The sequence below is a fragment of the Bubalus bubalis genome, chromosome 13 (assembly GCF_019923935.1).
Source record: "Bubalus bubalis isolate 160015118507 breed Murrah chromosome 13, NDDB_SH_1, whole genome shotgun sequence".
Taxonomy (NCBI): Eukaryota; Metazoa; Chordata; class Mammalia; order Artiodactyla; family Bovidae; genus Bubalus; species Bubalus bubalis.
In genome coordinates, this window is record NC_059169.1 from 70,761,075 (window position 1) to 70,787,541 (window position 26,467).

General features: G+C 39.2%; 1 protein-coding gene across 8 annotated transcripts in view; it reads right to left on the minus strand.

Moving 5' to 3' along the window:
• FNDC3A (fibronectin type III domain containing 3A) overlaps positions 1-25,441 on the minus strand; it is a 114,209-nt gene extending 88,768 nt beyond the window's left edge. The window contains exons 1-2 of one of the 8 annotated variants that reach the window (XM_006063594.4): positions 24,478-25,441; positions 3,200-3,337 (exon numbers count right to left, since the gene is read on the minus strand). In XM_006063594.4, the coding sequence (XP_006063656.2) occupies positions 3,200-3,298 (99 nt within the window). In that variant the 5' untranslated portion in view covers positions 3,299-3,337; positions 24,478-25,441. Of the gene's footprint in view, positions 1-3,199; positions 3,338-8,735; positions 8,889-10,192; positions 10,352-21,959; positions 21,983-22,945; positions 23,199-23,630; positions 23,766-24,199; positions 24,419-24,477 lie in introns of those variants that run through there. The other 7 variants (XM_045162477.1, XM_006063592.4, XM_006063593.4 and 4 more) reach the window with 7 other exon arrangements.
• Between the last annotated feature and the right edge of the window lie 1,026 nt (positions 25,442-26,467).

The following is a 26,467-nucleotide window of genomic DNA, read 5'->3' on the forward strand; positions in this document are numbered from 1 at the left end:
GCCAAAAATGGCACCCCACTCCAGTACTCCTGCCTGGAAAATCCCATGGACGGAGGAGCCTGGTGGGCTGCAGTCCATGGGGTCGCGAAGAGTCGGACACGACTGAGCAACTTCACTTTCACTTTTCACTTTCATGCAATGGAGAAGGAAATGGCAACCCACTCCAGTGTTCTTGCCTGGAGAATCCCAGGGATGGGGGAGCCTGGTGGGCTGCCGTCTATGGGGTTGCACAGAGTCGGACACAACTGAAGGGACTTAGCAGCAAGAATGAACCCTAATGTAAACTGTGGAACTTAATAATGTATCAACATTGGTTTATTGATACAATAATGTATCAATATTGGTTTATTTATTGGGCTTCCCTGGTGGCTCAGATGGAAAAGAATCTGCCTGCAATGTGGGAGACCTGGGTTTGACACCTGGGTTGGGAAGATACTCTGGAGAAGGGAAAGGCTAACCACTCCAGTATTCTGGCCTGGAGAATCCCTGTGGACAGAGGAGCCTGGCAAGCTACAGTCCATGGGGTCACAAAGAGTCAGACACAACTGAGCAATTAAGCACATTGGTTTATTAATTGCAACAAATGTACCTGTAAGATGTTAACAACAGGGGAAACTGTGTGTAAGATGTAAATGAGAAAACCTCTCAGCTCAATTTTTCTGTAAACCTAAAACACTCCAAGAATAAAAAAAAGATGAATAAAATTTTTCAAGCACAAAAAACAGTAAAGGTGCTGCCAGTCAAAATTAAAGATAAATGTCTATCACAGCTTCCCTAAAAGCAACACTAGCAGTAATGATGTCAGGAGTGATTCCTTCCAGTTTAATTCATAAGCCAAAAGACCCACTATGTATGTGACATTGTATAAAATGTGTTTGCTATAAAAAAGTGAGAAAATATTGATGAGTATTTTAGATAATCTGGATGGTCAACCATAAGAAAATTAATTTGATCTCAAGAGGTAGAACAGAAATCATCTCATATTCCCAAAAAGAAACAGAATGATATTCCCAAGACAGTAAAGACAAAGGACAACCGATCTGTTATCCTAAACTGTTAACATCATGCACGTACACGAGACTTCCTTCTGTCAGGAACTGTCTTCAGCTTGCCTCTTTACTCTGGGCACCAACCCGGTGGTGTCATATCACCACAGGCAAGCTCTTAATTTGGCCATGCTTGGCACAGCAGTAAGTTCCTGAGTTAAGACAGAGGGGTGTGTTGTCAACTGTTACCTACTTATTGCTAGCTTCAGCTCCTTACAGTCTACCATAGCTATGGGCCTATTTTGTTACACCTATACTCAGCATCAGTCGTAATTATTTCTCAGCTTACTATATCTGTTGACTTAAGTCCTGACTGACATACCTATAGAGTTTCTTCAGTCTTTTAAGCATTCATTGAGTGCTTCAATTCAAATTCAGCAAATATTTACTGAAGCTCATTTCACCCTCAAAGGTACACCTACTGTAAGCAGTTATTATTACCTCTCTCTCAGAGAGAAGTGATTTGTCTTAAGTCACCGAAATCAAATCTATCGACCAATCCTATGCTCGTTCCATTCACTGATATCTCTCCCCTAACTAGCAAAGAGTGCTAGTTAGAATTTAAGGCTTTATTCCACCTCTTGACACCTGACTTTTCAAAGCCTACATAGAAACCTGTCTTCTAGAACTACTGACTCCACCCGATCCTTCAAATCTTGCTCTAGTAAGCTCTTCTATTCCCAGCTCCTTTCTCTGTATCCGTCTACACAATCACTACTATATGCTAGCCATGGTGCTCTTAAGCTCTCAAGAAAAATTCTGCCAAAAGAATCTCCTTTTGAAAGAAAAGAAAGAAATGTCTTAAGAGGGCATTCTGGTCTTGATTCAGCCTTTTGTCTTCCCTTTAACAGACTATACACTATAGGAACTACATCAGTGTACTGTAATTAACTGCTTCAGAGATTCTTTCTTGTATTACACTATAAACAACTTGAAGCCAGTGATTTGCCTAAGGCAACAATGATAAAAGGCACTCCCAGAGCCTTAAAGTAAACGAATATCTGCCACATCTATTATTTTTAAGGGAGAAAAAAACCTGTTTAACAGACTTGAATTTTATCATAAAAAGCAACTTTAGTGAAATGAAGTTGCTGCTAAAAGCTATCAGAGCACATGTGAAAATAAAAACCAGTGTATACTTTTCATACCACGTTTATTCAAAACAGAAAAGCTCATCACTCAATTTTTCAATAGCAAAGTGAACAGAGTAGTTCATTATCTGGTAAGCAAATAATTGCCCACTGTAGATACTATGTTTATAAAGTAACAAAATACAATTATATTTCTCTTAGTTTCCCAAGGAAGCAATATGAATAATGGAGCAAAAAAGCTTTGTGTGATCTTGGGCCTTTCTGAAACTCATTTCATTTCATCTGCAATAGGGACAGGATTGCTGAAAAAATTAAATAAGATCATAAAGTTCTTAGCACATGTTTTTTCCCATAGTGAGAACTCAAATTGATCCTTCTCTTCTCTCATTATTATTTATTATCTCCTTAATCTTTGTTTCCTTACTCACAACATTAAAATCCAGACCATACAAGGTAGCCGTGAGAATTAAGTACATCGCTTGGCACATCACAAGTACTTATGAAAGCCCATCATTCTCATCCCTTTAGGACTGCTGAGGGAATGAGGCATCAACGAAATAACAGAACTTTATTTATAAAGCCCTGGGAGAAAAACACACCAGGAATTGTGTGTTTGCTTTTAGAGGGGAGGGGGATTCCGGTGAGAAGAAAAGATTTTAATATAATGCAGGCAGTCATTTAACCATATAATTAAATCATGATTTCATAGTGATTTGAAGTAATGATCTATAATAACCATTGAGGCACAAGGTTAAACTTAGTTAAAAAACGTTCAGGGACTAGTATACTGTTTGCCTAAAGTAAAATGTTAAAAACAAGTTCAGTGGCAACTAAATAGAAACACAAGCAATTGAACGATTAATTAGTGAGACATTTTAGAAGCAGCTTCAAAAACAGTCTCATTTCATTTTCCTATGAAACCAGAACAACAGTGTGAACTGGATTTTAAAATATTAACAGGAACCCATTGTTGTGATGCCTCATTCTGTTCTAAATTTTGCATTCTTCTGAAAGAAATACATGTGTACTAGACATCAGAAATAAACATTTCAGTTTCCTTACCTGTTGTGTTCCATCTGCACTTACAATAGGGGCAGACAGAAGAGAAATATCACTACTTAAAATCTGAGTTGTATCCAGTAGTGGTGGATGTTCTGCCATTATCAGTAAGACATTAATATACCGGATAACCCTCCAACTCTGAAAAACAAAAATATATAGCCATTTGTATGTACATCCTTAAAAATACACTAAAATACAACACATTCAAGATAAAGAGATGTTCTGACTCTTTTTTCTGTCAACAGATCATTTAAGGAAACACATTTCTTGTTTACCAAACATCTGTCAATGTAGACAGCAAATCAAGATACGTTATCAGGAGCTTCTATTTAAATGCCATGTCTGTCTTGTCTGTCTCTCTATTCCTTCCATCTCTACATACCATTTATTTAATTTAACCGCCACTACTTTAACTAAACCCTGGAATAAGAATTAAAATGCATGACTGAGTGAGGCAACTCTATCACTGATTCTTTTTAATTTGAGCCGAGAAGGTGTTTATGAAGAAATAATTAACTCTCATCACCCTATCAGTCTCTAGGAATTACACAAGAACTACAATCTTTTATTGATTCCTCAGAGCAAAACGGTAGAAAAATTTCTTCAGGATTAGAAAAAGAAACTTCAAGTGTTAAGTTCTGGCTTTGGTCTTCTGTCATTCTGGTTTTATTGTTTCTTCCTAAGAACCTTACAATAAGCCAAATCATTTCAGTGATGAAAGCTCATACATTTAGAACACTTTAACTGTATACACAGTATCACCTGTTATATATTTTAAAAAAGTAAAAGATTTGAGGTAGTATCAATCTACCATGTATAACATCAACCAATGTCAGCAAATTACATGTCAAAATGAGCACAACTGAGGTCAATCATAAATTTTATCAAATCTATACTGAAAGGTAAAATAAACATTGTTGGATGCTTGTAGTAGTCTACAATTCAGTAGGGTCAAAATGTTTAGCTTTTTTAAATGGAATTTTGTTTTTACTTATTCATCACAGCTGTGCTGCACGGCATGTGGGATCTCAGTTCCATGACTGGTATCAAACCCTCGCCCCCTGCAGTTTTCTTGGATTGCTTTCTTGTATGGCCATATTCACACTACATGCAAAGCAATTGGTTTTATTTCAGCTTGCAAACTGGAAACTTCAGTCATGCAACTAAAATGTTGCATTTGGAAACCTAAAAGTTCCTTTCATTCCTGCCCTGCCAGCTTCTTTCAATCAATTTCTTTTAATTTTGCTACTACTCAGTTTCTATGTTCTCATTTTGTGACCACATTTACCCATTTGTTTTAAATTATGCATCTATTTTCACTTTTTTTTTTTAATAAATTTGATATGTGAAAAAAAAGAGAAGTGATTTGTCACACTTGCTAATTTCTATGGAATGAATACACATTCCCCCATGGTCCATTCCAAGCCACCATGGTTTAAAAACTGACCTGAAAATGCCTGAATTTTTAATAATCACTTTTGTACATAAGTACAAGATGGCTCCAACATATCAGTCTCTATATCCATATGTCAATATTTGCCCATCTATGTGATAGTAATTTAATGTCTGGCAGTACTACTGCAAATTTTTTTTCTAACTACTGTCAAATTAAACAATGTTTAAAAAATTGATGCCAGATAGATTGCATATCTGAATGCAAAAGGTAAGACAAAAAGCTCCTAAAGATAACACAAAAGAAAATCTCATAACTGTGAGACAGAGAAAGGTTTTTTAAACAGGGAATAAATTATGTTTCTTAAATCATAACGTAAAAGAATGACATACTGAACTTCATTAAGTACTATGATTCATTTAAAAAAAATCTTTAAGAGAATGAGAAAGCAAGCCACAGAATGAAAGATATTTACAACATATATAACTGTAAAAGAGCACATATTTAGCAAATTCAGGCCTCCTAACAAATTGAGTTTTAAAAAAAAAAGAAAAATGAGATGAGACCTGAATACGCTCTTCACAAAAATGGAAATTCAAGGTACCAATAAACGTATGAGAAGATTCTCAAGTTCATTATTGAGAAAAAGTTAATTAAAATCACAATGAAATGCCTACCGCATACTAGGATGATAAAAATGGAAAAGACTGATGATATCAAGTATTAACGAAGCTACAGAGCAACTGACACAATCATAAGGAATGCGAATGAAAACTCATAAAAATCACTTTGGAAACCAGTTTGATATTATCTACCAAAATTGAACATGAATATGAATATTCTATGACCTGGCTATGATTCAGCTATTAGACTCCTGCTGCTAAGTCATTTCAGTCGTGTCTGACTCTGTGCAACCCCAGAGACGGCAGCCCACCAGGCTCCCCCATCCCTGGGACTCTCCAGGCAAGAACACTGGAGTGGGTTGCCATTTCCTTCTCCAATGCATGAAAGTGAAAAGTGCAAGTGAAGTCGCTCAGTGATGTCCGACTCTTAGTGACCTCATGGACTGCAGCCTACCAGGCTCCTCCATCCATGGGATTTTCCAGGCAAGAGTACTGGAGTATGGTGCCATTGCCTTCTCCAATTAGACTCCTAGTATACACCAAAAAGAAATGCATGAGCATGTGTATCAAAAGATAAGTACATGAAGGTATATACAGCAGCATTCATCTTTAATAGCCCCAAACTGTAAGTAATCTAAATGTCCCTCAACAGTAAATGGAACACTGTATCTGATTCATCCAACTCACTACTATACAGCAATAAAAATTTAATGGACTAGTGATACAGAGAACAAAAAAAATGAATTTTACAAATACAATGTGAGTGAAAAATAGACACAGAAGAGTACATACTGAACAATTTATAGAAAGTTTAAAAACCAATTAAATTTGTCTGGTATTAAAAATCAGGTAGTGATTGCCTTTGGAAAGGAAGAAAGGATGGGGACCAGGAGGGGCAGGAAGGCAGTTTTGGGGGTGCTGCTACTGTTCTACATCTTGACCTGGGAGGCTGTTACATGGTAATTACTAGAGTGTTATAAGCTTCCCTGGTGGCTCAGAGGGTAAAGAATCTGCCTGCAATGTGGGAGACCTGGGTTCAATCTCTGGGTGGAGAAGATATTCTTACCTGGAGAATACCCATGAACAGAGGAGCCTGGTGGGCTACAGTCGATGGGGTCACAAAGAGTCGGACATGACTGAGCAACTTCACTTTCAGTGTATTATAAATTTAGCTGTATACTGTGTATGTACTTCTCTGCATATACTTCAATACAATTATTTTTTAAAGTTAAAATGAACACATGATCACCTCAATTGATGCAAAAAAAAAAAAACACTTGATAAGATTCAACACACTTTGATGATAAAAATACTCAACAAACTAGGAACAGAAAGAAACTACTTCAACGTATTAAAGGCCATGTGTGAAAACGTCAGGGCTAACATTACACTCTGTGGTGAAAGGCTGAAAGCTTTCTTCTAGTCAGGAAAAAGGTTAGAATGCCCACTCTCACCACACCTATTCATAGTATTGGACACAGTACTAGAAGTCATAGGCAAAGCAATTGGGCACGAAAAAGAAATAAGAGACATACAAATTGGGGATAAATAAGTAAAACTATCTTTGTTCACAGATGACAGGATCTTACATGTAGAAAACCCTAAAATTTTTTAAAAAAACTATTAGAACAAATAAATTTGGTAAAAATACACAATGCAAAAATCAATGCACAAAGATCAGCTGCATTTCTATACACTAACTGAAACAATCTGATATCTGTTTCAGGTACTTTTAAAAAGAATAATTAGGAATAAATCTAACCAAGGAGAACAAAGATTTGTATTCTGAAACCATGAAATATTGCTAAAAAAAATTAAAGAAGACACAAATAAATGGAAAGATACCCTGTGTTCAGAGTTAGAAGGCTTAATATTGTTAAGATGTCCATAATACCCAAAGCAATCTACAGACCAAATGTGAAAGTGAAAAGTGAAAGTGAAAGTGAAGTGGCTCAGTTGTGTCTGACTCTTTGCGACCCGTGGACTGTAGCCTACCAGGCTACTCCGTCCATGGGATTCTCCAGCAAGAATACTGGAATGGGTTACCATTTCCTTCTTCAGGGGATCTTCCCCACCCAGGGACTGAACCTCAGTCTCCTGCATTGGAGGCAGACGCTTTAACCTCTGAGCCACCAGGGAAGATCACAGAGCAAATGTAATCTCTATCAAAATCTCAATGGCTTTTTTTTTTCCCCCCAAGAAAAATTCATTCTAAAATTCCTATGGAATCTCAAGGAATCCAAAACAGAAAAATAATTTCGAAAAGTACAAAGTTGGACGACTCAAACTTTCTGATTTCAAAAAACATACTACAAAGCCATAGTAATCAAACAGTGTGATAATGGCATAAAGACAAATACACCAATGGAATAAAACAGAGAGCCCAGGAACAAACTGTCACGTATATGGTCAAATGATCTTTGACAACAATGCCAAGACCAGTCAACAAGGAAGGGCAGTCTCTTCAACAAACAGTGATGGGAAAACTGCATATTCACATGCCAAAAAAAAAAAAGTTAAACCCTTGTCTTGTACACCACATTCAAAAATTAACTCAAAATGAATTAAAGACCCAAATGTGAAACCCATAACTCTCCAAGAAGATAACAGGGGGAAAGCTTCAAGACACTGGACTTGGCAATTGTTTCTTAGATATAACACCAAGAGTAAAGGCTACAAAAACAAAAATAGACAAATAGGACATCAAACTCAAATACTTTTGTGCATCAGAGGACACACTGAATAGAGTGAAAAGGCAACCTATGGAAATGGAAAAAAAAATTTGCAAACTTAGCTCCAGTTGCTACAAAATACCACAGATTGGGAGGCTTAAACAACAGATATTCTCACAATTCTAGAGGGTAGGAAGTCTAAGATCTGGATGCAAGCATGGTCAGGTTTTTGGTGAGGGCCCTTCTCCCAGCTTGCAAAGGACTATCTTCTTTCTGTACCCTCACATGGCCAAGAGAGAGAAAGCCAAGAGAGAGAAAGCTCTGGTCTCTCATCCTCTTCCTGGATTTAAAGGGCACTAATCCCATCATAGGGGCTCCACCCTCATGAATCACCTACCTCACAAAGGCCCCACTCCTTAATATCAACACATAATGGTACAGGGTTATGACATATAAATTTTGGAAGGACACAAACATTTAGTCCATACTAAATTCTGCCCCTGGGCCCCCCCTCCCCCCGGCTCTTTTCATGTAAATTTAAACACACACACACACACACACACACAAACAACACATTCATTCCATCCCAATAGCCACAAAAGTCTTAACTCATTTCAACACAGAGTCTAAAATTGCATCTAAATCAGATTTGGGTGAGACCTGAGGTACAATTCATCCTGAGACAAAATTCCTCTCCCACTGTGAACCTGTGAAACCTGTTAAATTTCATGCTTCCAAACTACAACAGTAAAATAGGCCTAAGATAGATAGTCTCATTATAAAAGGAAGAAATCAGAAGGAAAGGGTGACAGGTCCCGAGGAAGTTCAAAATCTAGCAAGGCAAATACCATTAGATTTTTCAGGCCAGAGAATAAGAATATCTTTGGTTTCAGGCTCTGCCCTCTGGACCCTAAGAGGTGTGCTATCACTTCCAAAGACATTCCTTTCGCTTGGCAGAGTCTTGCCCATGTGGCTCTGCAAGGCAGAAGTTCCATTCTGTGAAATCAAAGTGGAGGTACCCTGCCCTTCAGGCCTGTGCACTCTGCCCTGATGACCCTGATCCTTTGGGATACTTCTCTATTCTTGAAGAGTAACACATGATTAATGCCTTCCTTCATTGCATTCTCCTTGCTTCCTTGAGTCTCACACCTGGCCCTTTAGCCCCACCTGGCAGTGTTTTTAATGGTATAATTCCATCTCTTCCTAGCTTCTGTTGAGATGCTGATTAAGTCCTTGGCTCAGGTCCACACTAATATCCTTATTAAATGGTTGGTGAGCCACACTCTTGGTGTCTTCTTCTGAAGGTGCTTTCTCATTTTTGCAACCTGGATAGGCTGAGAATTTTCCAAATACTTTTTAACTTCTGGTTCTTTTCTGCTTCACAAACCCTTCTTCAATTCATTTCTCTCTTTTCACATTTTGCTATACACAGTCAGAAGGAATCAAGCCACTCCTTCAACACTTTGGTTAGAAACCTCCTCAGTTAAATATCTAGTTTTATCACTCACAAGTTTCACTTTCCACAAAATGTTAGAACATGAACACAACACTGCCTAGTTCTCCACTCCTTTATAACAGGGATCACCATTTCTCCATTGTCCAATAACAAGTTCCTCATTCTCATCTGAGACCTCATGAGAATGGCCATTACAGTCTATATTTCTACCAACATTCTGTTCATGATCATTTATGAATTCTCTAAAATATCGAGCTTTTCTCCTCCAGCTCTCCTCTCTTCTTTCTAAGCTCTCACTATTTGCCTTTAGCAGTCCCTTAATGACAATTCTGGGCTTCCCTGGTGGCTCAATCGGTAAAGAATTTGCCTGCAAAACTTAGGCAACACTCCATGAACCTGGGAGTAACTAGTTAGTGCAGTAGTTCTCGGGTTCCTCAGACTCAGAGGCTACCTTCATATAATCACATATTTTGAGATATCCCTTTTCTATTCTGAAATGAAATTCACAGGTAATGCAATCTAACTATACAGATAAAAAATAAATGTGAAATACCACCTGTCATATGAAAGAGAAATCTAAAGAATATAACCTGATATGTATGTCAACACGTACATGGTTAAACTGGAAGATAAATTCTACAAATTTCCAAAACACTTCATGGGGAGGAGAACTAAGCTGGGTGAGACCACTTAGTGCTCTGTTCTCGCTGGTGCTGGATGGTGCAACAAGTGATTGACAAGTAAGTTCTTTGTGACTTAGAGCAGGTTACTTTTTCTCTGAGCTGGAGTGTCCTCATACTGAAATTAGAACACTGCTTATTTCACAGGAATGCTGCCTGTATCACTTACCATCACATGAAGCACTTAGGACCACATCTAGCCCATAGTAGGATCTCAATGAATGTTGATTCTCATCATTTCTTTCTTGGAGGGGTCAAAGTTACTGTGGGTCCAAGGGTTATTTGTCCTCTTTGCAAGGTATACCTGATTGGGCTTAGTGTTCTCCTACTGGGGGAAATGAGAAGTGGGAGTAATTCAAAGACCAAAATGTTAAAGAAACAGTGACTTTTACTGCTCTCCACTGCTCCCGCCCCTTCTCCAAGCAGGTGAAATTAACATGGGTCAAATTGCCCTTCCTTCTCCCCAGCTCAGTCTTTTCATGCTGGGGACCTTGGTTCCATTCAGTTGCGTCCAACTTTTTGCAACCCCATGGACTGCAGCACAACTTTTTCTGGCACATACGTCAAAAGTTTGTCCAGCCTCTACCCATTCAGTTCAGTTCAGTCGCTCAGTCGTGTCCGACTCTTTGCGACCCCATGAATCGCAGCATGCCAGGCCTCCCTGTCCATCACCAACTCCTGGAGTTCACTCAAATTCACATCCATCGAGTCGGTGATGCCATCCAGCCATCTCATCCTCTGTCGTCCCCTTCTCCTCCTGCCCCCAATCCCTTCCAGCATCAGAGTCTTTTCCAATGAGTCAACTCTTCGTATGAAGTGGCCAAACTCTACCACCCATTACCCAGTTCCAAAGCCACTTGTACATTTTTAGATAAATATGTTACCATTGCACTCTACTTATCATACCAATTACTGTCTTAGCTTGTGCTACTGGAACAAAATACCATAGACTGGGTGGCTTAAACACCACACATTTATTTCTCACAGTTCTTGGAGGCTGAGAGTCCAAGATTAGGTGCCAGCACAGATTCTTGGTGAGGGCCCTCTTCCTGGCCTGCGAATGGCTACTCTCTTGCTGTATCTTCACATGGCCAAGAGAGAGAAAGCTCTGCCCTCTTCTGTGTCTTATAAGAATTAGTGAATCCATCATGAGAGCTCCAGCCTCATGACCCCATCTAAGCTTAATAATCTCCCAAAGACTCCACCTCCAAAAACAATCACACTGAGGTTTAGGGCTTCAAGATATGAGTTTGTGTGGGTGGGTGGGGGGAGGAGATATTCAGTTACAACACTACTAGGTTTAGAAACAGCACTGTTTTCTCACTCAGTCCCTGTCGTAATTCTGAAGCTGTACTAGTTTCCTTGTGCATACACTTTATTTCCTAACCTTATTAACAACCATCCATTCGACATGAATTTGTTCTATTTTAATGATGCTGCTGTCATAATGATAACAGTCGAGACCTAGAAGCCAAGGTAGATAACTCATGGAAATAAGCTTGGCTGGGGGTTTGAAACTTCAGCTCTACTTGTTCAAAAAGTATGTGGGAAAATACAAAGAAAGATCCTACTTGGATTACAGCCAGAGTGTAATTGACAGACACATAGGAAAATTATGTACATTTATTAATATATTGAGAAATTCAATATGTTTTTTTGGTCTTTTGCCTTGTCTAAATCAATGAAACTAAAAATTATAGGATTCCAAGGCCACACATGATATCACAAGACTTTTATACACTCCAAGGTAGATTTAGTACATTTAAATCTACATTTTAGGATTACTTGAAAATATACATATGAAAAAACATTAGGTAAAAGTATTAAAATTACAGTAGCAACTATATTAAGATAGTGGAATTACAGTATAACTGTTTTGTAATGTGGCTATGGTTATATCACTTTTATCAAAATTCTGATTTAAAAATGAACAGTCTCAAGAAGCCACAACTTCTCAAGGCAACTACAGAGTCACATCCAGCTGTAATAAACTATCTAAATACCCTTTCAGGGAAATTTCAAGAAATTCTGCTTGAACTTGGACTTTTATCCAAATTACTAATTCATCTGAACTGATATCCTAAAATGTATTTTTCCAATTTAGATCCTATTTTTTTTTCAAACGTCTGGACTTTTTACTTTCTAAACTTGACTGCTGCTGCTGCTGCTGCTGCTAAGTTGCTTCAGTCGTGTCTGACTCTGTGCTACCTCATAGTACATTAGATTAAAAAAGAGGAGGGGGAGCATTTTAAAATTCCTCTGCAGTGAAACTTACCAAGATGAAAGTCACAGAATCACTATGCAAAATCTTATTATTTCTTACCAGAACCCCAAAACAAACATTTCACAGATCTAACAATAAGTACATGATGTTAGATTATATTTTTCCTAAGACTAATTAATTAAATTACCCTGTTTAATGTTAATGGTACTCCAGAAAAATGACTCTTAAAAATATATGTAATTTGGGACTTCCCTGGTGGTCCAGTGGTTGAGAATCCACCTTGCAACGCAGAGGATGCAGATTCAATCCCTGGTCAGGGAACTAAGATCCCACATGTCGCAGGGCAACTGAGCCTACACATGGCAACTAGAGAGTCTGTGCACCACAAGTAAAGATCCTGCAAGATGCAACTAAGACCTGACACAGCCAGGGCTTCCCTGGTGCTCAGTGAATGCAGGAGACACAGGTTCGATCCCTGGTCTGGAAAGATACCACGTGCCACGGAGCAGCTAAGCTCATGTTTCATAACTATCGGGGCTGTGGTTAGAGCCTGGGAACGCAACCACTGAAGCCTGTGCACCAGTGTCTCCTGCTTGGCAAGCAGATTCTTCACTGCTGAACCACCTGGGAAGCCTGGATGAGGTTTAGGGGAGTGGTTTAAATATAACTGTATAGACTGGTAAGTGTCTTGCTTTTTCACATAAAATGTCTTAAGAGTTTTCTAGAGAAGTGTATCTGTATCTACTCCATCCTTTTTCATGACTATCTAATATTCTACCAGGGGGTACACTGTAATTTATTCCAGTGATGAGCACGACATGCTTTCATCTTTCTTCATGTATTTCCCTTTCTTCAAGGAAAAATCATGTTATATTCTCTATGAACCTATGATATTGTTTCTGTATTACAGATACACAGAAATGAAACTTTCGGTTTAGAAGTATACACTTTCAAAATTGATAGATACAACTAAACTTCTACCCTAAAAAGATAAAACTGTTCATACTCTGTTCAACAGTTTGAGTGGCTACTTTCCAATTTGATACTTAGCTAAGGTTTTCCAATTTTTGCCAATTAGCAAAGATTTAAAAATATCTTATCTCATCGATGTTTTACATTTCTCTTATTATTGGTGTTTGAGTATCTCTTCAAAACTGTATAGGCTACATTTCTACTTCTATGAATTTCCTACTTACATCCTTTCTCGTTTTCTACCAGGTTGATTTGTAGGCACACCTTGTATACCTTGACTATTAACTTTGTCTATTACATGTCAAATATTTTAGCCCAGGCCATCACTGCTTGTCTTTTTTAATGCCATTTAAGTTTGACATCTCATTTGAAATGGCTTTCACTGCCCTGAAATTTTTTTTAAATTCATGTCTTCCAAAATTTTTGCCATTTTATTTTTTACTTACTGAATGTATTTAGTCCAACTGGAACTTAGTTTTGAGAGTGCCACAAAGTGAGTACTTAATTATCTTTACCTCAACAGGATAGCCAATTGTCTAACATCATATATAGACTAGCTCTTCCATTACTCACTTGTTTATCATATAATAAATTCTTCTGTAACCATGGAGCTCCTCCTGAATTCCTTATTCTGTTCCTTTGATCAACATGCTCATTCCTACTCCAAACTCTTATTAATAATTATAATTTTATGGTATGTTTTTTATCTTTTTTTAAATTTTTTAATATAAATTTATTTATTTTAATTGGAGGTTAATTACTTTACACTATTGTATTGGTTTTGCCATACATCAACATGAATCCGCCATGGGTATACACGTGTTCCCCATCCTGAACCCCCCTTCCACCTCCCTCCCCATACCATCCCTCTGGGTCATCCCAGTGCACCAGTCCCAAGCATCCTGTATCATGCATCGAACCTGGACTGGTGATTCGTTTCATATATGATATTATACATGTTTCAATGCCTGTTTTTTATCTTTGAAAACACAAGGTAAATTCCCTTTTGTTATGCTTCATGTTGAAACTTAACTGTCCATTCTGGTGCACTTTCTTTCTCAAAACTTGAAACATCAGTTGGTCAAATCCCATTTTAAAAATTCTGTTGGATTTCTAATTAGGATTACACTGTCTTTACTGATTAATTTGGTAATTAAGTTCTCACATTCAGGAATATACTATTCTATCAATTTAAGATCTTCTTGTACTTTTTTTCTTCAGATGGTACAACATATTTCTAAAAATTTCTTAAGTATTTTATAATTTAGGCTTCTACTTTTCTTACTGTTTTTCACAGTTGGTTATTGCTGGTTTATAAGAAAGCTAATGAATCTAAGTTTATCCGATAGCCACTTGATTTACTGAAATCTCTTTTTGATTCAAATAATTTTCTGTTGCCTGTCTTATATTTTCTAAGTAGACAATCATATCAATTGCAAATAGTAACCATAATATATTCCACCTCACTCCTCTTCCCCATTATTTAGAGGTTATTTTTCTTGTTTCTTAATGTACTAGCTACTTTGACCAATGTTCCTTTCTTTTAATGAAAGTACTCTAATAGTTCACTATGACATTTAATATAGGTTTCTGGTAGTCTCTTTACAAGATTATTTTTGGTTGATAAAAAGCTGTCAGGGATAACTGAATTTTAGAAAATGATTTCTTTTTTTTAACATCAAAGAGAGAAACATACTTTCCCCCATTAACCTATTAATATAGTGAATTACATTAATATATTTCCTAATACTGAATCAATATTACACTCCTGGAATTCTACATATCAGAACTGGTATGATTCAAAGCTAGGCTCTGGAGTCAGATGCTGGGTTCAAATCCCAAATCTTTCACTAACTAGTTACATGATTTTAAGCAAAAATGCTTATATGATTTAACTTCTTTGTGCTTCAGTTTCTTCATTTTAAAAATGATGACAATAATATCTACCTCAAAGAATCGTTTTAAGGATTAAGTAAACTAATATATATAAAGTTGTTTACAATAGTATACAGAATACAGAAAGCATTTAATACATAAATAATTATTATCATTTACTGAGTGCCTTACATTCGCCAGCCAAAAGGTATGCAGCATTATAGGGGTCAGCAAACTAAGACCTGTGCACTGAATCTGGCCTCCTGCCAGCTTTTATTGGAATGTGGTTATACCTAATATTTACAATTTATCTCTGGCTATTTTTAAGGCTTCTAAACCATAGTTAAGTAGTTGCAACAGAGTTCATATGGCCACAAAGCCTAAAATACTTGCTATCTGCTCCTTTACAGGAAAAAAAACAAAACAAAATTGCCAACCTGTGAAGTACTCCTCAAACTCACAGAGTTCAGTCTAACAGATGAGACATATATATATATATGAGATGTATATATATATACATGCTACAGTATGTTATGTACACATTCATGATATTCTGAGCATACTGTGGAAGCATACAGCAGTTCAGTACTAAACTACAGAAAGGATTCACACAAGAAAAGAGAGATAAGAGAAGAGGTATTTTATTTACTTTTCATTTTAAAATATTTTTATATGCCTTTCCCTTTTATCCAAGTGTGTGAATTGCTACACAAAAGGAATACAATGTTGATTTCTGTGACATTCATATTCTAAGTATCCAAAACATTTAAGCTTTTTAACAAATGATAGATATATAAGTAAATGGTGAAAACAAGAATTTGGATACCTAACAATGACTAGAAATACCTATCAAAGGTCTAGATATATGTATCCCACGGCAAGTATTTTACTTGCCATGTTAAATAGGCTCTTTCTTTTTTAATCCCTATAACAGCTAATTCTAGGAGACAGATCCCTGTATTACCCCTCTTTAACGTGAAGAAACTAAGGTAAAGTAATATGTTCATGTTCATAACAGCCAGTAAGGGAAGAAGTCAACAAACCTATACCTGCCTAACATAAAACACAGGCTGTGTATACTACAAAGCTGGCAAGTGATGGGAAATAGATAGAGTCAAAGAATTTGTTGTTGTTTAGTTGCTAAGTCATGCCGACTCTTTGAGACCTCATGGACTGTAACCGGCCAGGCTCCTCTGTTCATGGGATTTCCCAAGCAAGAATACTAGAGTGGGTGGCCATTTCCTCCTCCAGGAGATCTTCCCGACCCAGGGACCAAACCTGCATCTCCCGCACTGCAGGCAGATTCTTTACCACTGTACCACCCGGGAAGCCCAGCTACAGGATATCATCAGAGTACAAACTCTTAAGATAAAGACAGAATACATTATAATTGACACAGCAGGAAATGTAGTGTAGTTTAATTTCTAAAACTGAGCAATGATTTAAATAAATTTGTATTTTTGAAGGAACAGTCTGGAAGCAGCCTGAAGATGAACTAGAGGGACAGCTGCCCACACATTCTACCCAAAGTCTACTCTGTCACACACATTAGACCAGTTTTAGCTAGGTTCAAGTAATCGATAAAAAAATATAATTCTAGGACACTATGGCATTTGAGGAATAATGATCTGAAGTATTGGAAAGAGCTAGTCCTAATACAGAAGAAACAAAAATATATTTCATAAACTACTAACTAAAATGTAAGGGAAAATATATATTGCAAATGAAAATATTACATAGAAAAAAATCAAGTCTAAGAATGAAACTGTGACTGAGAATGGCTGTCACAAAAAAGACTCATAGACTTAAGAGAATGAATTTATGGTTACTGAGGGGAAGGGTGGGAGGGAGAGATACAATGGAAGTTTGGGACTGACATGTATACACTGCTATATATAAAATAGATAACCACCGAGGACCTACTGTACAGCAAGGGAACACTGCTCAATACTCTGTAACAACCTAAATGAGAAAAGAATTTGAAAAAGAATAGATGCATGTATAACTGATCTCCGGAGAAGGCAATGGCACCCCACTCCAGTTCTTTTGCCTGGAAAACCCCATGGACGGAGGAGCCTGGAAGGCTGCAGTCCATGGGTTCTCTAGAGTCAGACACGACTGAGCGACTTCACTTTCACTTTTCACTTTCATGCATTGGAGAAGGAAATGGCAACCCGCTCCAGTGTTCTTGCCTGGAGAATCCCAGGGACGGGGAAGCCTGGTGCGTTGCCGTCTCTGGGGTTGCACAGAGTCAGACACGACTGAAGTGACTTGGCATAGCATAGCATAGCATAATTGATCTCTCTGCTGTATATCCGAAACTAACAATGCATGGTAAATCAACTATACTCTAATAAAAAAAAAGAAATCTTTGGAAAACAAAAAAGAATGGCTATCACAAGCCAACCAAAAAATTTAGAGAATGAAAACATAATAAAAATCACAAAAAATTATGTCCTCACTTTTATTTTTATTTAAGCCAATCTTATGACAAATGGATTTTGAAGTAAATGAAATCATTACTCCCTTCAAGCTAGATCTCAACAAAAGTACACAGTTGTATTTGACATCTATTCCTGCAAAGAAAGCATATAATTACTTTTTAAAGAAAAGTCTTAACTGTGCTTTAAAATGTACTTAAACATCTGTTTAGAACTGCCAGAGAAGTAGGCAGATTTTTTTTTCCTCCTCACTAGGGAATTGGATTTCACTAAGAAATCACTTAAATTGTTTAAATTATTCTGTTCAAATACATGTTAAAATGTGGATTCTGAAGAAGGAAAGCAGAACACAGTGACTTTCAGACATTTTTGATAGAGGCTGATGAACAATCTATCAAATTTAGAGATCTTTTACGCCAAGGTTTATTTCAAAGCACGTATCATACTTACTTTGTATTTCTAACAACTAGCACATAAGCAATCTCAAGAAGTGAGGCAGGAAGAGATGAAAGTCAATCAGAATAGTTTCATCTGTAAAATGAGAGTACCACCACATATCTGGCAGTCTATATAGGATTTTAAAAAATATAATCAACTTTCCAGTCAGAGTTCAAGTGGATCTTATTACTATACATACAGAAATAGTCATCTACTTGAAAAAAAAAAACACACACACATAAGGAATTCACTTTTGCATATTTCTATCCCACTGTGGAAAGACTAGCTGAATTTCCTTGGAATACATCAGTATTCTCCTGCAAAGAGGAACACAGGCGTTGGATAGGGACAATGAAAGATTAATAAGAATGGAAAGAAAGCTTTTAAAATGTGCACCCTCTTTGCCAAGAAGGCAGTTAAAAGTTTTGAGTAAACTAAATGTTTACTGGAATACTACTATTTACAGAACTTTGAAGGATAAAGCTTGAACTCGTGATTTCTGGTCTTACTAAAAATAGGTTGCACTGCTTCCAATGTAGTAGTATTAATGTAAAAACATATGGTACATTAATACCATCATGGTTTCCAACATCTCTTTGGATGCTCACAATATTTCTGTGGGGAAAACAGGATATATATTACTCTCCATTTTAAGAACTGGGAACCCAAGACTGAAAAAAAAAAAAACACCTAATCTGAAATCATATGGCTAATAAGGGTAAGCTGGAACTAAAATCCAAAGTTCTTTATCTCCTATCTAGGAAACGGAAACAGCTGGAATAATGAAGCTGTTTCAAATTCTGACAAAAGTGGGGTGGCAGAGTGAATTGTTAATTTCTCCTTAAAGTGAAATTTAAAAAGCTGAACTTTTATTATGTAGCAATTCATGAAGGCTTGAAATTTAGTTCAAAAGGTCTATAATGCCTTAAAACTGAAAACAGTACACACATACACAAAGTATGGAAAACGCTAGTACAAGTAAAAGGGCAAGAGTTAACTTCAGTTTGGGGGTTTTGTTGGTTTGTCTGCTTTTAATGTCTTTAAGAGGAAAAAAAGAAACTCTACTGATTTTACCCAGACAGCTCTCCATCTTATATATCTTTACTTTTCCCAACACCTAACGCTATCTCTGATATACAGAATGTACTGATTCAAAGAAACCTCTCATGCTATATTCTTACTTTCTTGATAAGACAAAATACAGAGTAACCCAAGCCAATTTTATTCATGCAACCATAACCTGAAGCACCACTATTTAGCTGGTAATGGTACATGAAACACAATGTGCTGAAGGAAACAGAACTGCCGAAACATACACCTATAAATTTAGAAACTTCAAAAGAGGTATTTCATGTACAGGAATCTTCAAAATAACCGATACTTACCCTTTAAATCACTGTAACTTATCTCTAAACAATCATAATGAAAATATTTTAAAAGAGACGTCTAGGTCTTTTTTCTCTGCCTCAATCTACATGTGATACAATCTTTTCTTGATGACTCAAGCTCATCAATGTGAATGTCAATTATGTGACTCTTGGAGTTACTGAGTGATGTTGCAACTGCTCTCCTCTTTACTAACTCCTCATCAACTACTTTTACAGACGCTGTTTCCTGCTGCCTGCTCCCCAATTGTCACTTGCAGGCCACCAGCATCCTAGCCAAGGCTTCTACAATGACAGCTGTAGTTTACAATATACACAACCTGAATAGGCAGTTGATATACTTAATCTTATACAGATTCTAAATCAAGCCCTGGAGTAGCTATTTTCACTGCTCTAAGGACTAGCTCAAAGGCTTTTCTTCTTTCACTTCCTAGTTGTGAAACTCAGTCTAGGCAGTTGCTAGAAGTCTGGTCACAAAATAACAATTACAATAGAAGTTATTTCTGCATGTTCTCTTTATTTTTATCTTAACATATGGAAAAAGATAAATGATACTCAAAACACACAAAACAACCATGTAGACAAATGATGTAAGGCAGCTCACATTATGTGCTATATGGACAATTAACTAGCCAATTATTAGCCAACAGTCAGCAAAGTAGGCCCGCTGGTCAAATTCTGCGATTGGAAGAAAACAAATAAAAAAGGATATTCAATACAGACTATAAGTGGCCCACAAGGCCTAAAGTATTAGCTATCTGGCACTCTACAGAAAGTCCGCTGATCCCTGATCTAAGCTATAAACACACACATATAAAATATATAAGCTATTCTTCAAACATAAAGCTTAAGTTATTAATATGTCAAAGTAGATGCAGCACTCTTTCAGTGATGGCTTCACAATGATACGGGCAAACTGTCCTGTCCAGCCTTGCCTGTTCCTTTCTTGACCATGTCATGGCACTTAGCCAAAATCTTGTCTTTAACCTTCTTTTCATCTTCCTCCTGATACTTACCCTCTCAGACTGGTCTCCTTGAATGTCCTTCCTTTTGCTTGATCCCGAAATCCTTCCTAAGATTCAAGTCTGACTTCTTCTGAATGCCTTCCAGGATCATTCCTGCCCTCCGTAGCCTCACTTTCCTTTAAATTCCAGTCCTTACCACATAATTTAATAAGGACATCTTGTATTTTTTGTTAAGGATTTCTTGTGTGTTAGTCTAGTATCCCCAACTAGTCTGTAAACTACTTGAAGGAAGGAAACACATCCCATTGCTTTTGTATCCCCACTCTAATAGCTCACCATCGTCTGAGCATGTCATCTCTCCAGAGATGACACATGCAACTCTCTATCTTGAGAAAAAAAAGCCTGAGGCCTGGTAATGGATGATAAGTGATTGGAAATATCAAAGGAAGACACATACAAAGGAACTTGATGTAAGACCATAGATTACACCACAAACTTATAAAGTATATGTGAAAGGTAAGCAAAACTACCACTGTGGGAGGATAGAGATAAGATCAAGGGATAAGGAGGCCACAGCATAACACTCTGAAATAAAATGAGGCCAAAATATTAAGAAAATACTAAAAGCTCTCAAAACAGGTTAAAAAAAACTGTCTTTCACCATTATTGGTCATTCATTTCTTTCAAGCAAGCAGCTCTCGACACTGATATCCACAGGGGCCATTTTTCTTTTTCTTTTTGCAATGTGATAAACAGAAGCACTGAAAAAGACTCAGTGGAATTGCAGGCAGAGCATTCTAAACCCTTGGATTTACAATATTGTGAATTTATTTGAAATCTGCTAGAGACTGCTCGAGGGAAAAAAGCAATCATTTATCTTTTGATCACCTGGCTAATAAAACTGGAAATCATATGCATAGCCCTACATCATTCTCAAAGACATCATCTAGACTCATTTTCATAAAAAAATGCACCAAGAACATTAAAAAAAAAAAACCTTTAGGTTACCTCATCAAACTGTACTTTAAAAATACAGGCAAAATAGAAGATGCACAAGCCTTGGGTATATACACATTAAAATAATCAAATATTTTTTAAACAGACATAACTATTAACCATCAATCTAAACTAAAATTATAAATTAAATGCTCTTTACCCAAGTAAAGCTACAAAAGATGATGAGAATATTAATCATGCATCCCTGTTCTTTTCTGCGTTTTGTAGCCTCTCAATCCTGACCTCTGCCTGGCTGGTCAGAGAAGAGGAAGAAATTTTTCCTTAATCAGTAATAAAATATGCTCAACATTATACCATAGAACTTAAAAAATTAGAACATAATTATTAAATGCAGGAGAAAATAAATCAGCTTTCAGTTACTAATATAAAGGGGGAAAGTGATGACACAGATGACATCAAAAGATAATTCTAAATCTGGTTTTTTGAATGCATACCATTAATTTGTGAGAAGTAAATTACCCCTATGTTTGATTGAAACCAATGTTAACTAGCAGTTAATTTTTCCTAAACAATGATTTTTGAGGGTTCAGACAAAATGGAAAAAGAGGGAGTTCATTCAGAAGCATACAGGTGGTTAAAAGCAGCCAGCCTGAGATAAAAAAAATTTCAGTTAACCTACCCAAGAAAACTGAGACATGTTCTCTGAAAGGAAAAAAGAAAATTTCATAAAATTTACTATGATAGTGCTAAAATTCTTAAACAAAATTATTTATAAACAGTTTAACAAAATTTTTTTTTTCCTGTCAAGTCAGTACCCTCTCTTCCCACTAACTGGTATAAGTGGTGATGGCAAGAATTATCAGTGGGTTAAGAAGCTGAAAGCAAAATTTTAGGCACTACATTATAGAAGATGTGTTACAACCAATCCTTTTTATCACTGTTTTAAGTCCACCATCTGTCTCAGTGTGCACTTTTATCTCATTACTTGAGCAAAATCAAATCAACCGAGAAAATATCAAAAAGGCAGGAGACTCATTTCTCTGGACTATTTTTAGGTGATTTAAAAGCTTACACGATGGCAAGAACTACAGATTTAGCAAATACACAAAAACTAAATATTTATCCAAATACAAGATCATAGCCATAAGACTCAATTAGTTTCTGCCTAACATATGGCTCCAGCTCCTGGGTGGCATATGTTTAGCAGTAGTGCTGCTACTCTCATGGTGATAAAATATTATAGTAACAGTTCAACTTTTCATTCTTATAGTACAGAAAAATACCAATTTTGCTTTCAAGAACTAAAAACACGGAAAGAAGCAAAATCGTTTTGCCGCTCAATTTCGAGTCCACAAATTACATGCACATGAGCTTTACAGAGCCAAAAAAAATCCTGTCAGCCTGGTATTCTTAGTTAATAGATGCTCAGACGCAAAGGTGTTCAAAGGAACTTACATGAAATTTCACAAAAGAAAATCCCGAATTGACGATTCCTAGCACCCCCACTATCCATTATCCACCCCCTACCCCCACAAAAAAAAACCCCAAGGTTTTTTTTTTTTTTTTAACGCTAACAATTTAATAAAAGAACGACTCACATTAATTAAAATAGCCCCTTTTCTGCCCGCGATTTTACGGCTAAATTATGAGTTCATTTTCCTTTACCTAACACATGACGTCCTTCCACCGCCGTGTCAAAAGTTCAAAGATCCAGGTTGTTAAACAGGGCGAGGACTGCAGCCTGGAGTCCAACCCCCCCGCGACTGAACAGGTGGTTAACTCAGCCCGCTGAAGGAACGGCCAGGTACCGGGACCAGCCAAACAAGATCAAACACACCGGGGCGGATTTTCGAGGTTTGAACCCCAACAGGCGCGGGGGGAAAGTCTCTTCAGAGGGGCGTTCAAGTTCGGCGGCCGCCGGGCGGCCACAAGCCCGGGCGCTGCGGACGCTCGGCGATCCTCTCCTGGAGGGCTCCGGCACTCGACCCCCGCGCCGCCAGGAGAGGCGCTGCTCGCCGCGGGCCACCGGCCAGGAGGGGCGGAGGGCGGACCGCCCGCGTCCCCGCGCCGCCTCCGCGGGCTGGTGGCGGGGCCGTGGCCGCGCCCCCACGAGCGCCTCCCGGAGAGACTGGGGCCCGGCAGGTGCCCGACAAGCGGATGCGTCCCGCCCGCGGCCCACTCCCCCCGCTCGGCAGACCGCGCGCCCCCAGGACGGGGTGGGCCGCGCCCCTCGACGGGCCCGAACCCCCTCTCGGCGCCCCGGCCCTTCACACACAGCCTAACGGATTCCGTGACGCCTGCCCCGGGGCGCGACGCCCGCCTTTCCCGAAGGGAGCGCCCGCGCTCTCACCTCCGAGTCACGCCGCTCTGAGGCGGAGGAAGGCGGCTACCCCGGTGCCTCCTCTTCGGGTTCCTGATCGTCCTCGCTCCACCTCAGCGGCAGAGCCAGCTCTCGGGGCCGCCGCAGCCGCCGGCGCACTGACTGTTGGGGTGGTTTCCCGGCAGTGACGGCGCCGCCTCAGCCCCGCTCCTCGCTCCCTCTCCGCGTAGCTCCCGCTTTCTGTTTCACCCGAGGGACCGCGAACGCCGCCGCCGCCATGCTTACTACGGAGCCGGGAGGAGGAGCCCGGAGTCGGCTCGCCGAGTGCGGCTGCGCGAGCCCCGCCGACGGCGCCCCCGGCCGGCCCGGACCCCGCGTTCCCGCCCCGCGCCCGCCGCCCCGCGGGTCTTTCCCCGGAGCGCCGGGCGGCCGAGTAACCCCACCTCGCCGCAAGCCGGGACGCCCACCGCCCTCCCGGGCTCCGGGCTTTTTCCCGAGGCCCGACTGCGCCCGAGTCGTCGTAGCCGCCGCGGCGGCCAGGCTGCTGGCGACACCAGGGAAATGAGGAGTTAATAATGGACGTTCCTGGGACCACTCACACAATTTCTCAGTCCAAACTGTAAAAGGCTCCCTGTGAGGCGCACCGGGTCTGCCTCTTTCCGAAAGCGCAAAACTTAATGCCGGCAGGTGCTTTTAAAGACACTCCCCCGAGGAACAGGAAGCCAACCGAAGTGGGCTTGGATGTTTTCAATTCCAAACGCTTTAGTGCCCGGGATCTCCTCAGCAAGCAAAAATACTTAGATATTTACTGCAGTTGAAAATGTGGGGGTTAGTTTTTTAGCCTCTTCCCCAGTCAAATCGCGTGGAATCCCATTACCTTAATTTGTGCAACAGCCCGAAGACCTGGAAGGGAACGCAGTCGAGATTTCCCTGAACCTCCAGCGACTGGGGGCGCTGCAATAATGCCTGAGGGCTGCCCTGGGCTGCTTCCTTTTGCGGGTTCTTCTAGAAGACTTGGGATGGGGGTAGTCCTTGGGACGGGGAGTCTAACCCAGGAACTGTCCCTTCAGAAACAATGGTGATGTAACCAGGCTTCTTTGGCTTTATTTCGGTTTATTAATTGTGCTGCCTTTCAAAAATAGCAGTGCTTTTTCCCTCCACCTTTTAACAGGAATTCTCTGAAAATGTATTTATTCCCTACCTTTTTAAGGAATACAGTGGTTAATGAAATCCTTTGTTGACGACTGGCCATCAGATGCCATACCTTGGCCATAACCTAAAGTCCCAAAAGATTGCTGAGGTATATAGGGTCTCTACTTAGGTGATTTCTCTTTATTTTTCTCTTTGGAATGTTCTCATCACCTTTTCTAATATCTGTTACTGCTGCTCCTCTTCTCATCTGCCTCTTGAACCACTCAGATCCTTCCTCTCATCCTTTCTACTTTACTGTTTATTTTTTACTCTTTTCTCCTTTCTTGTGTTCTTTATGGCTCCAGGTAATGATTGATGAGGTGTTTATATCCACAATCAGCCAATGAGAGATTTGGTTTCTTCCTCTTCTTCCCATCAGTAAATAGGACAGTGACTCTATATAAAGTGGTATCTTGAGATATTTTCATTGTTGTTCACTCTCAAAAGTTCTTTTTCTGCAAGAGAGAGAGGTGTTTCCTTTTCTTAACTTCCAGATTTGGCCCTCTTCCAGACAATTGCTGGAAAGCTGATCTCTGAATAACTGAAGCGTAACTGTATGTTTTAAAATAGGATTTATCAGACTGTGGGTGAGTTGGGTGGCTTCTCCATATTGCTTCCCTAGCTCTATTTGGTCTGAGACTAAGCTGCTGCTGCTGCTAAGTCGCTTCAGTCATGTCCAACTCTGTGTGACCCCATAGACGGCAGCCCACCAGGCTCCCCCGTCCCTGGGATTCTCCAGGCAAGAACACTGGAGTGGGTTGCCATTTCCTTCTCCAATGCATGAAAGTGAAAAGTGAAAATGAAGTCGCTCAGTTGTATCAGGCTGGTAGTGACCACATGGACTGCAGCCTACCAGGCTCTTCAGTCCATGGGATTTTCCAGGCAAGAGTACTGGAGTGGGTGCCATTGCCTTCTCCCAAGACTAAGCTGCTGCTGCTACCGCTGCTGCTAAGTCGCTTCAGTCGTGTCCGACTCTGTGCGACCCCATAGATGGCAGCCCACGAGGCTCCTCCATCCCTGGGATTCTCCAGGCAAGAACACTGGAGTGGGTTGCCATTTCCTTCTCCAATGAGTGAAAGTGAAAAGTGAAAGTGAAAAGTGAAAGTGAAGTCGCTCAGTCGTGTCAGACTGGTATCCGCCGCATGGACTGCAGCCCACCAGCCTCCTCCATCCATGGGATTTTCCAGGCAAGAGTAGTGGAGTGGGGTGCCATTGCCTTCTCCGCAAGACTAAGCTAGTGGTTTCCAAAGACAACTCTAAGTAATTTCCAAAGCTTCCTATTCAGGAGCTTTTTAAAAAAACAGAATCTTGTAATCTATCCCTCAAAATTTAATTCCTTTGGCATTGGGGTAGGGATGAGGGGGAAAAAATGTCATTTAAAAAAACTATATTATTAAAAATTATATTTGGGGCATACCTACATGTATAGGCACAACAAGAAAGAACAGCTATTTTGGAGGAGACTAAGACATATTTCAGAATACCATTGAAGTAGACATAGATTAGTCAACAATATGCGATGCTGTAAGGTTGAGTCAAGTGAGGACTGGGGAATTTATGTTCTGTGGAGAGAATGAATCACACACATAAATAACCCTAGCATGGCCACCAGTATGAATTCTTTGGGAATCCAGAGAGGGACACTAATTTACACTGACTGAACAAGTCACTGAGAA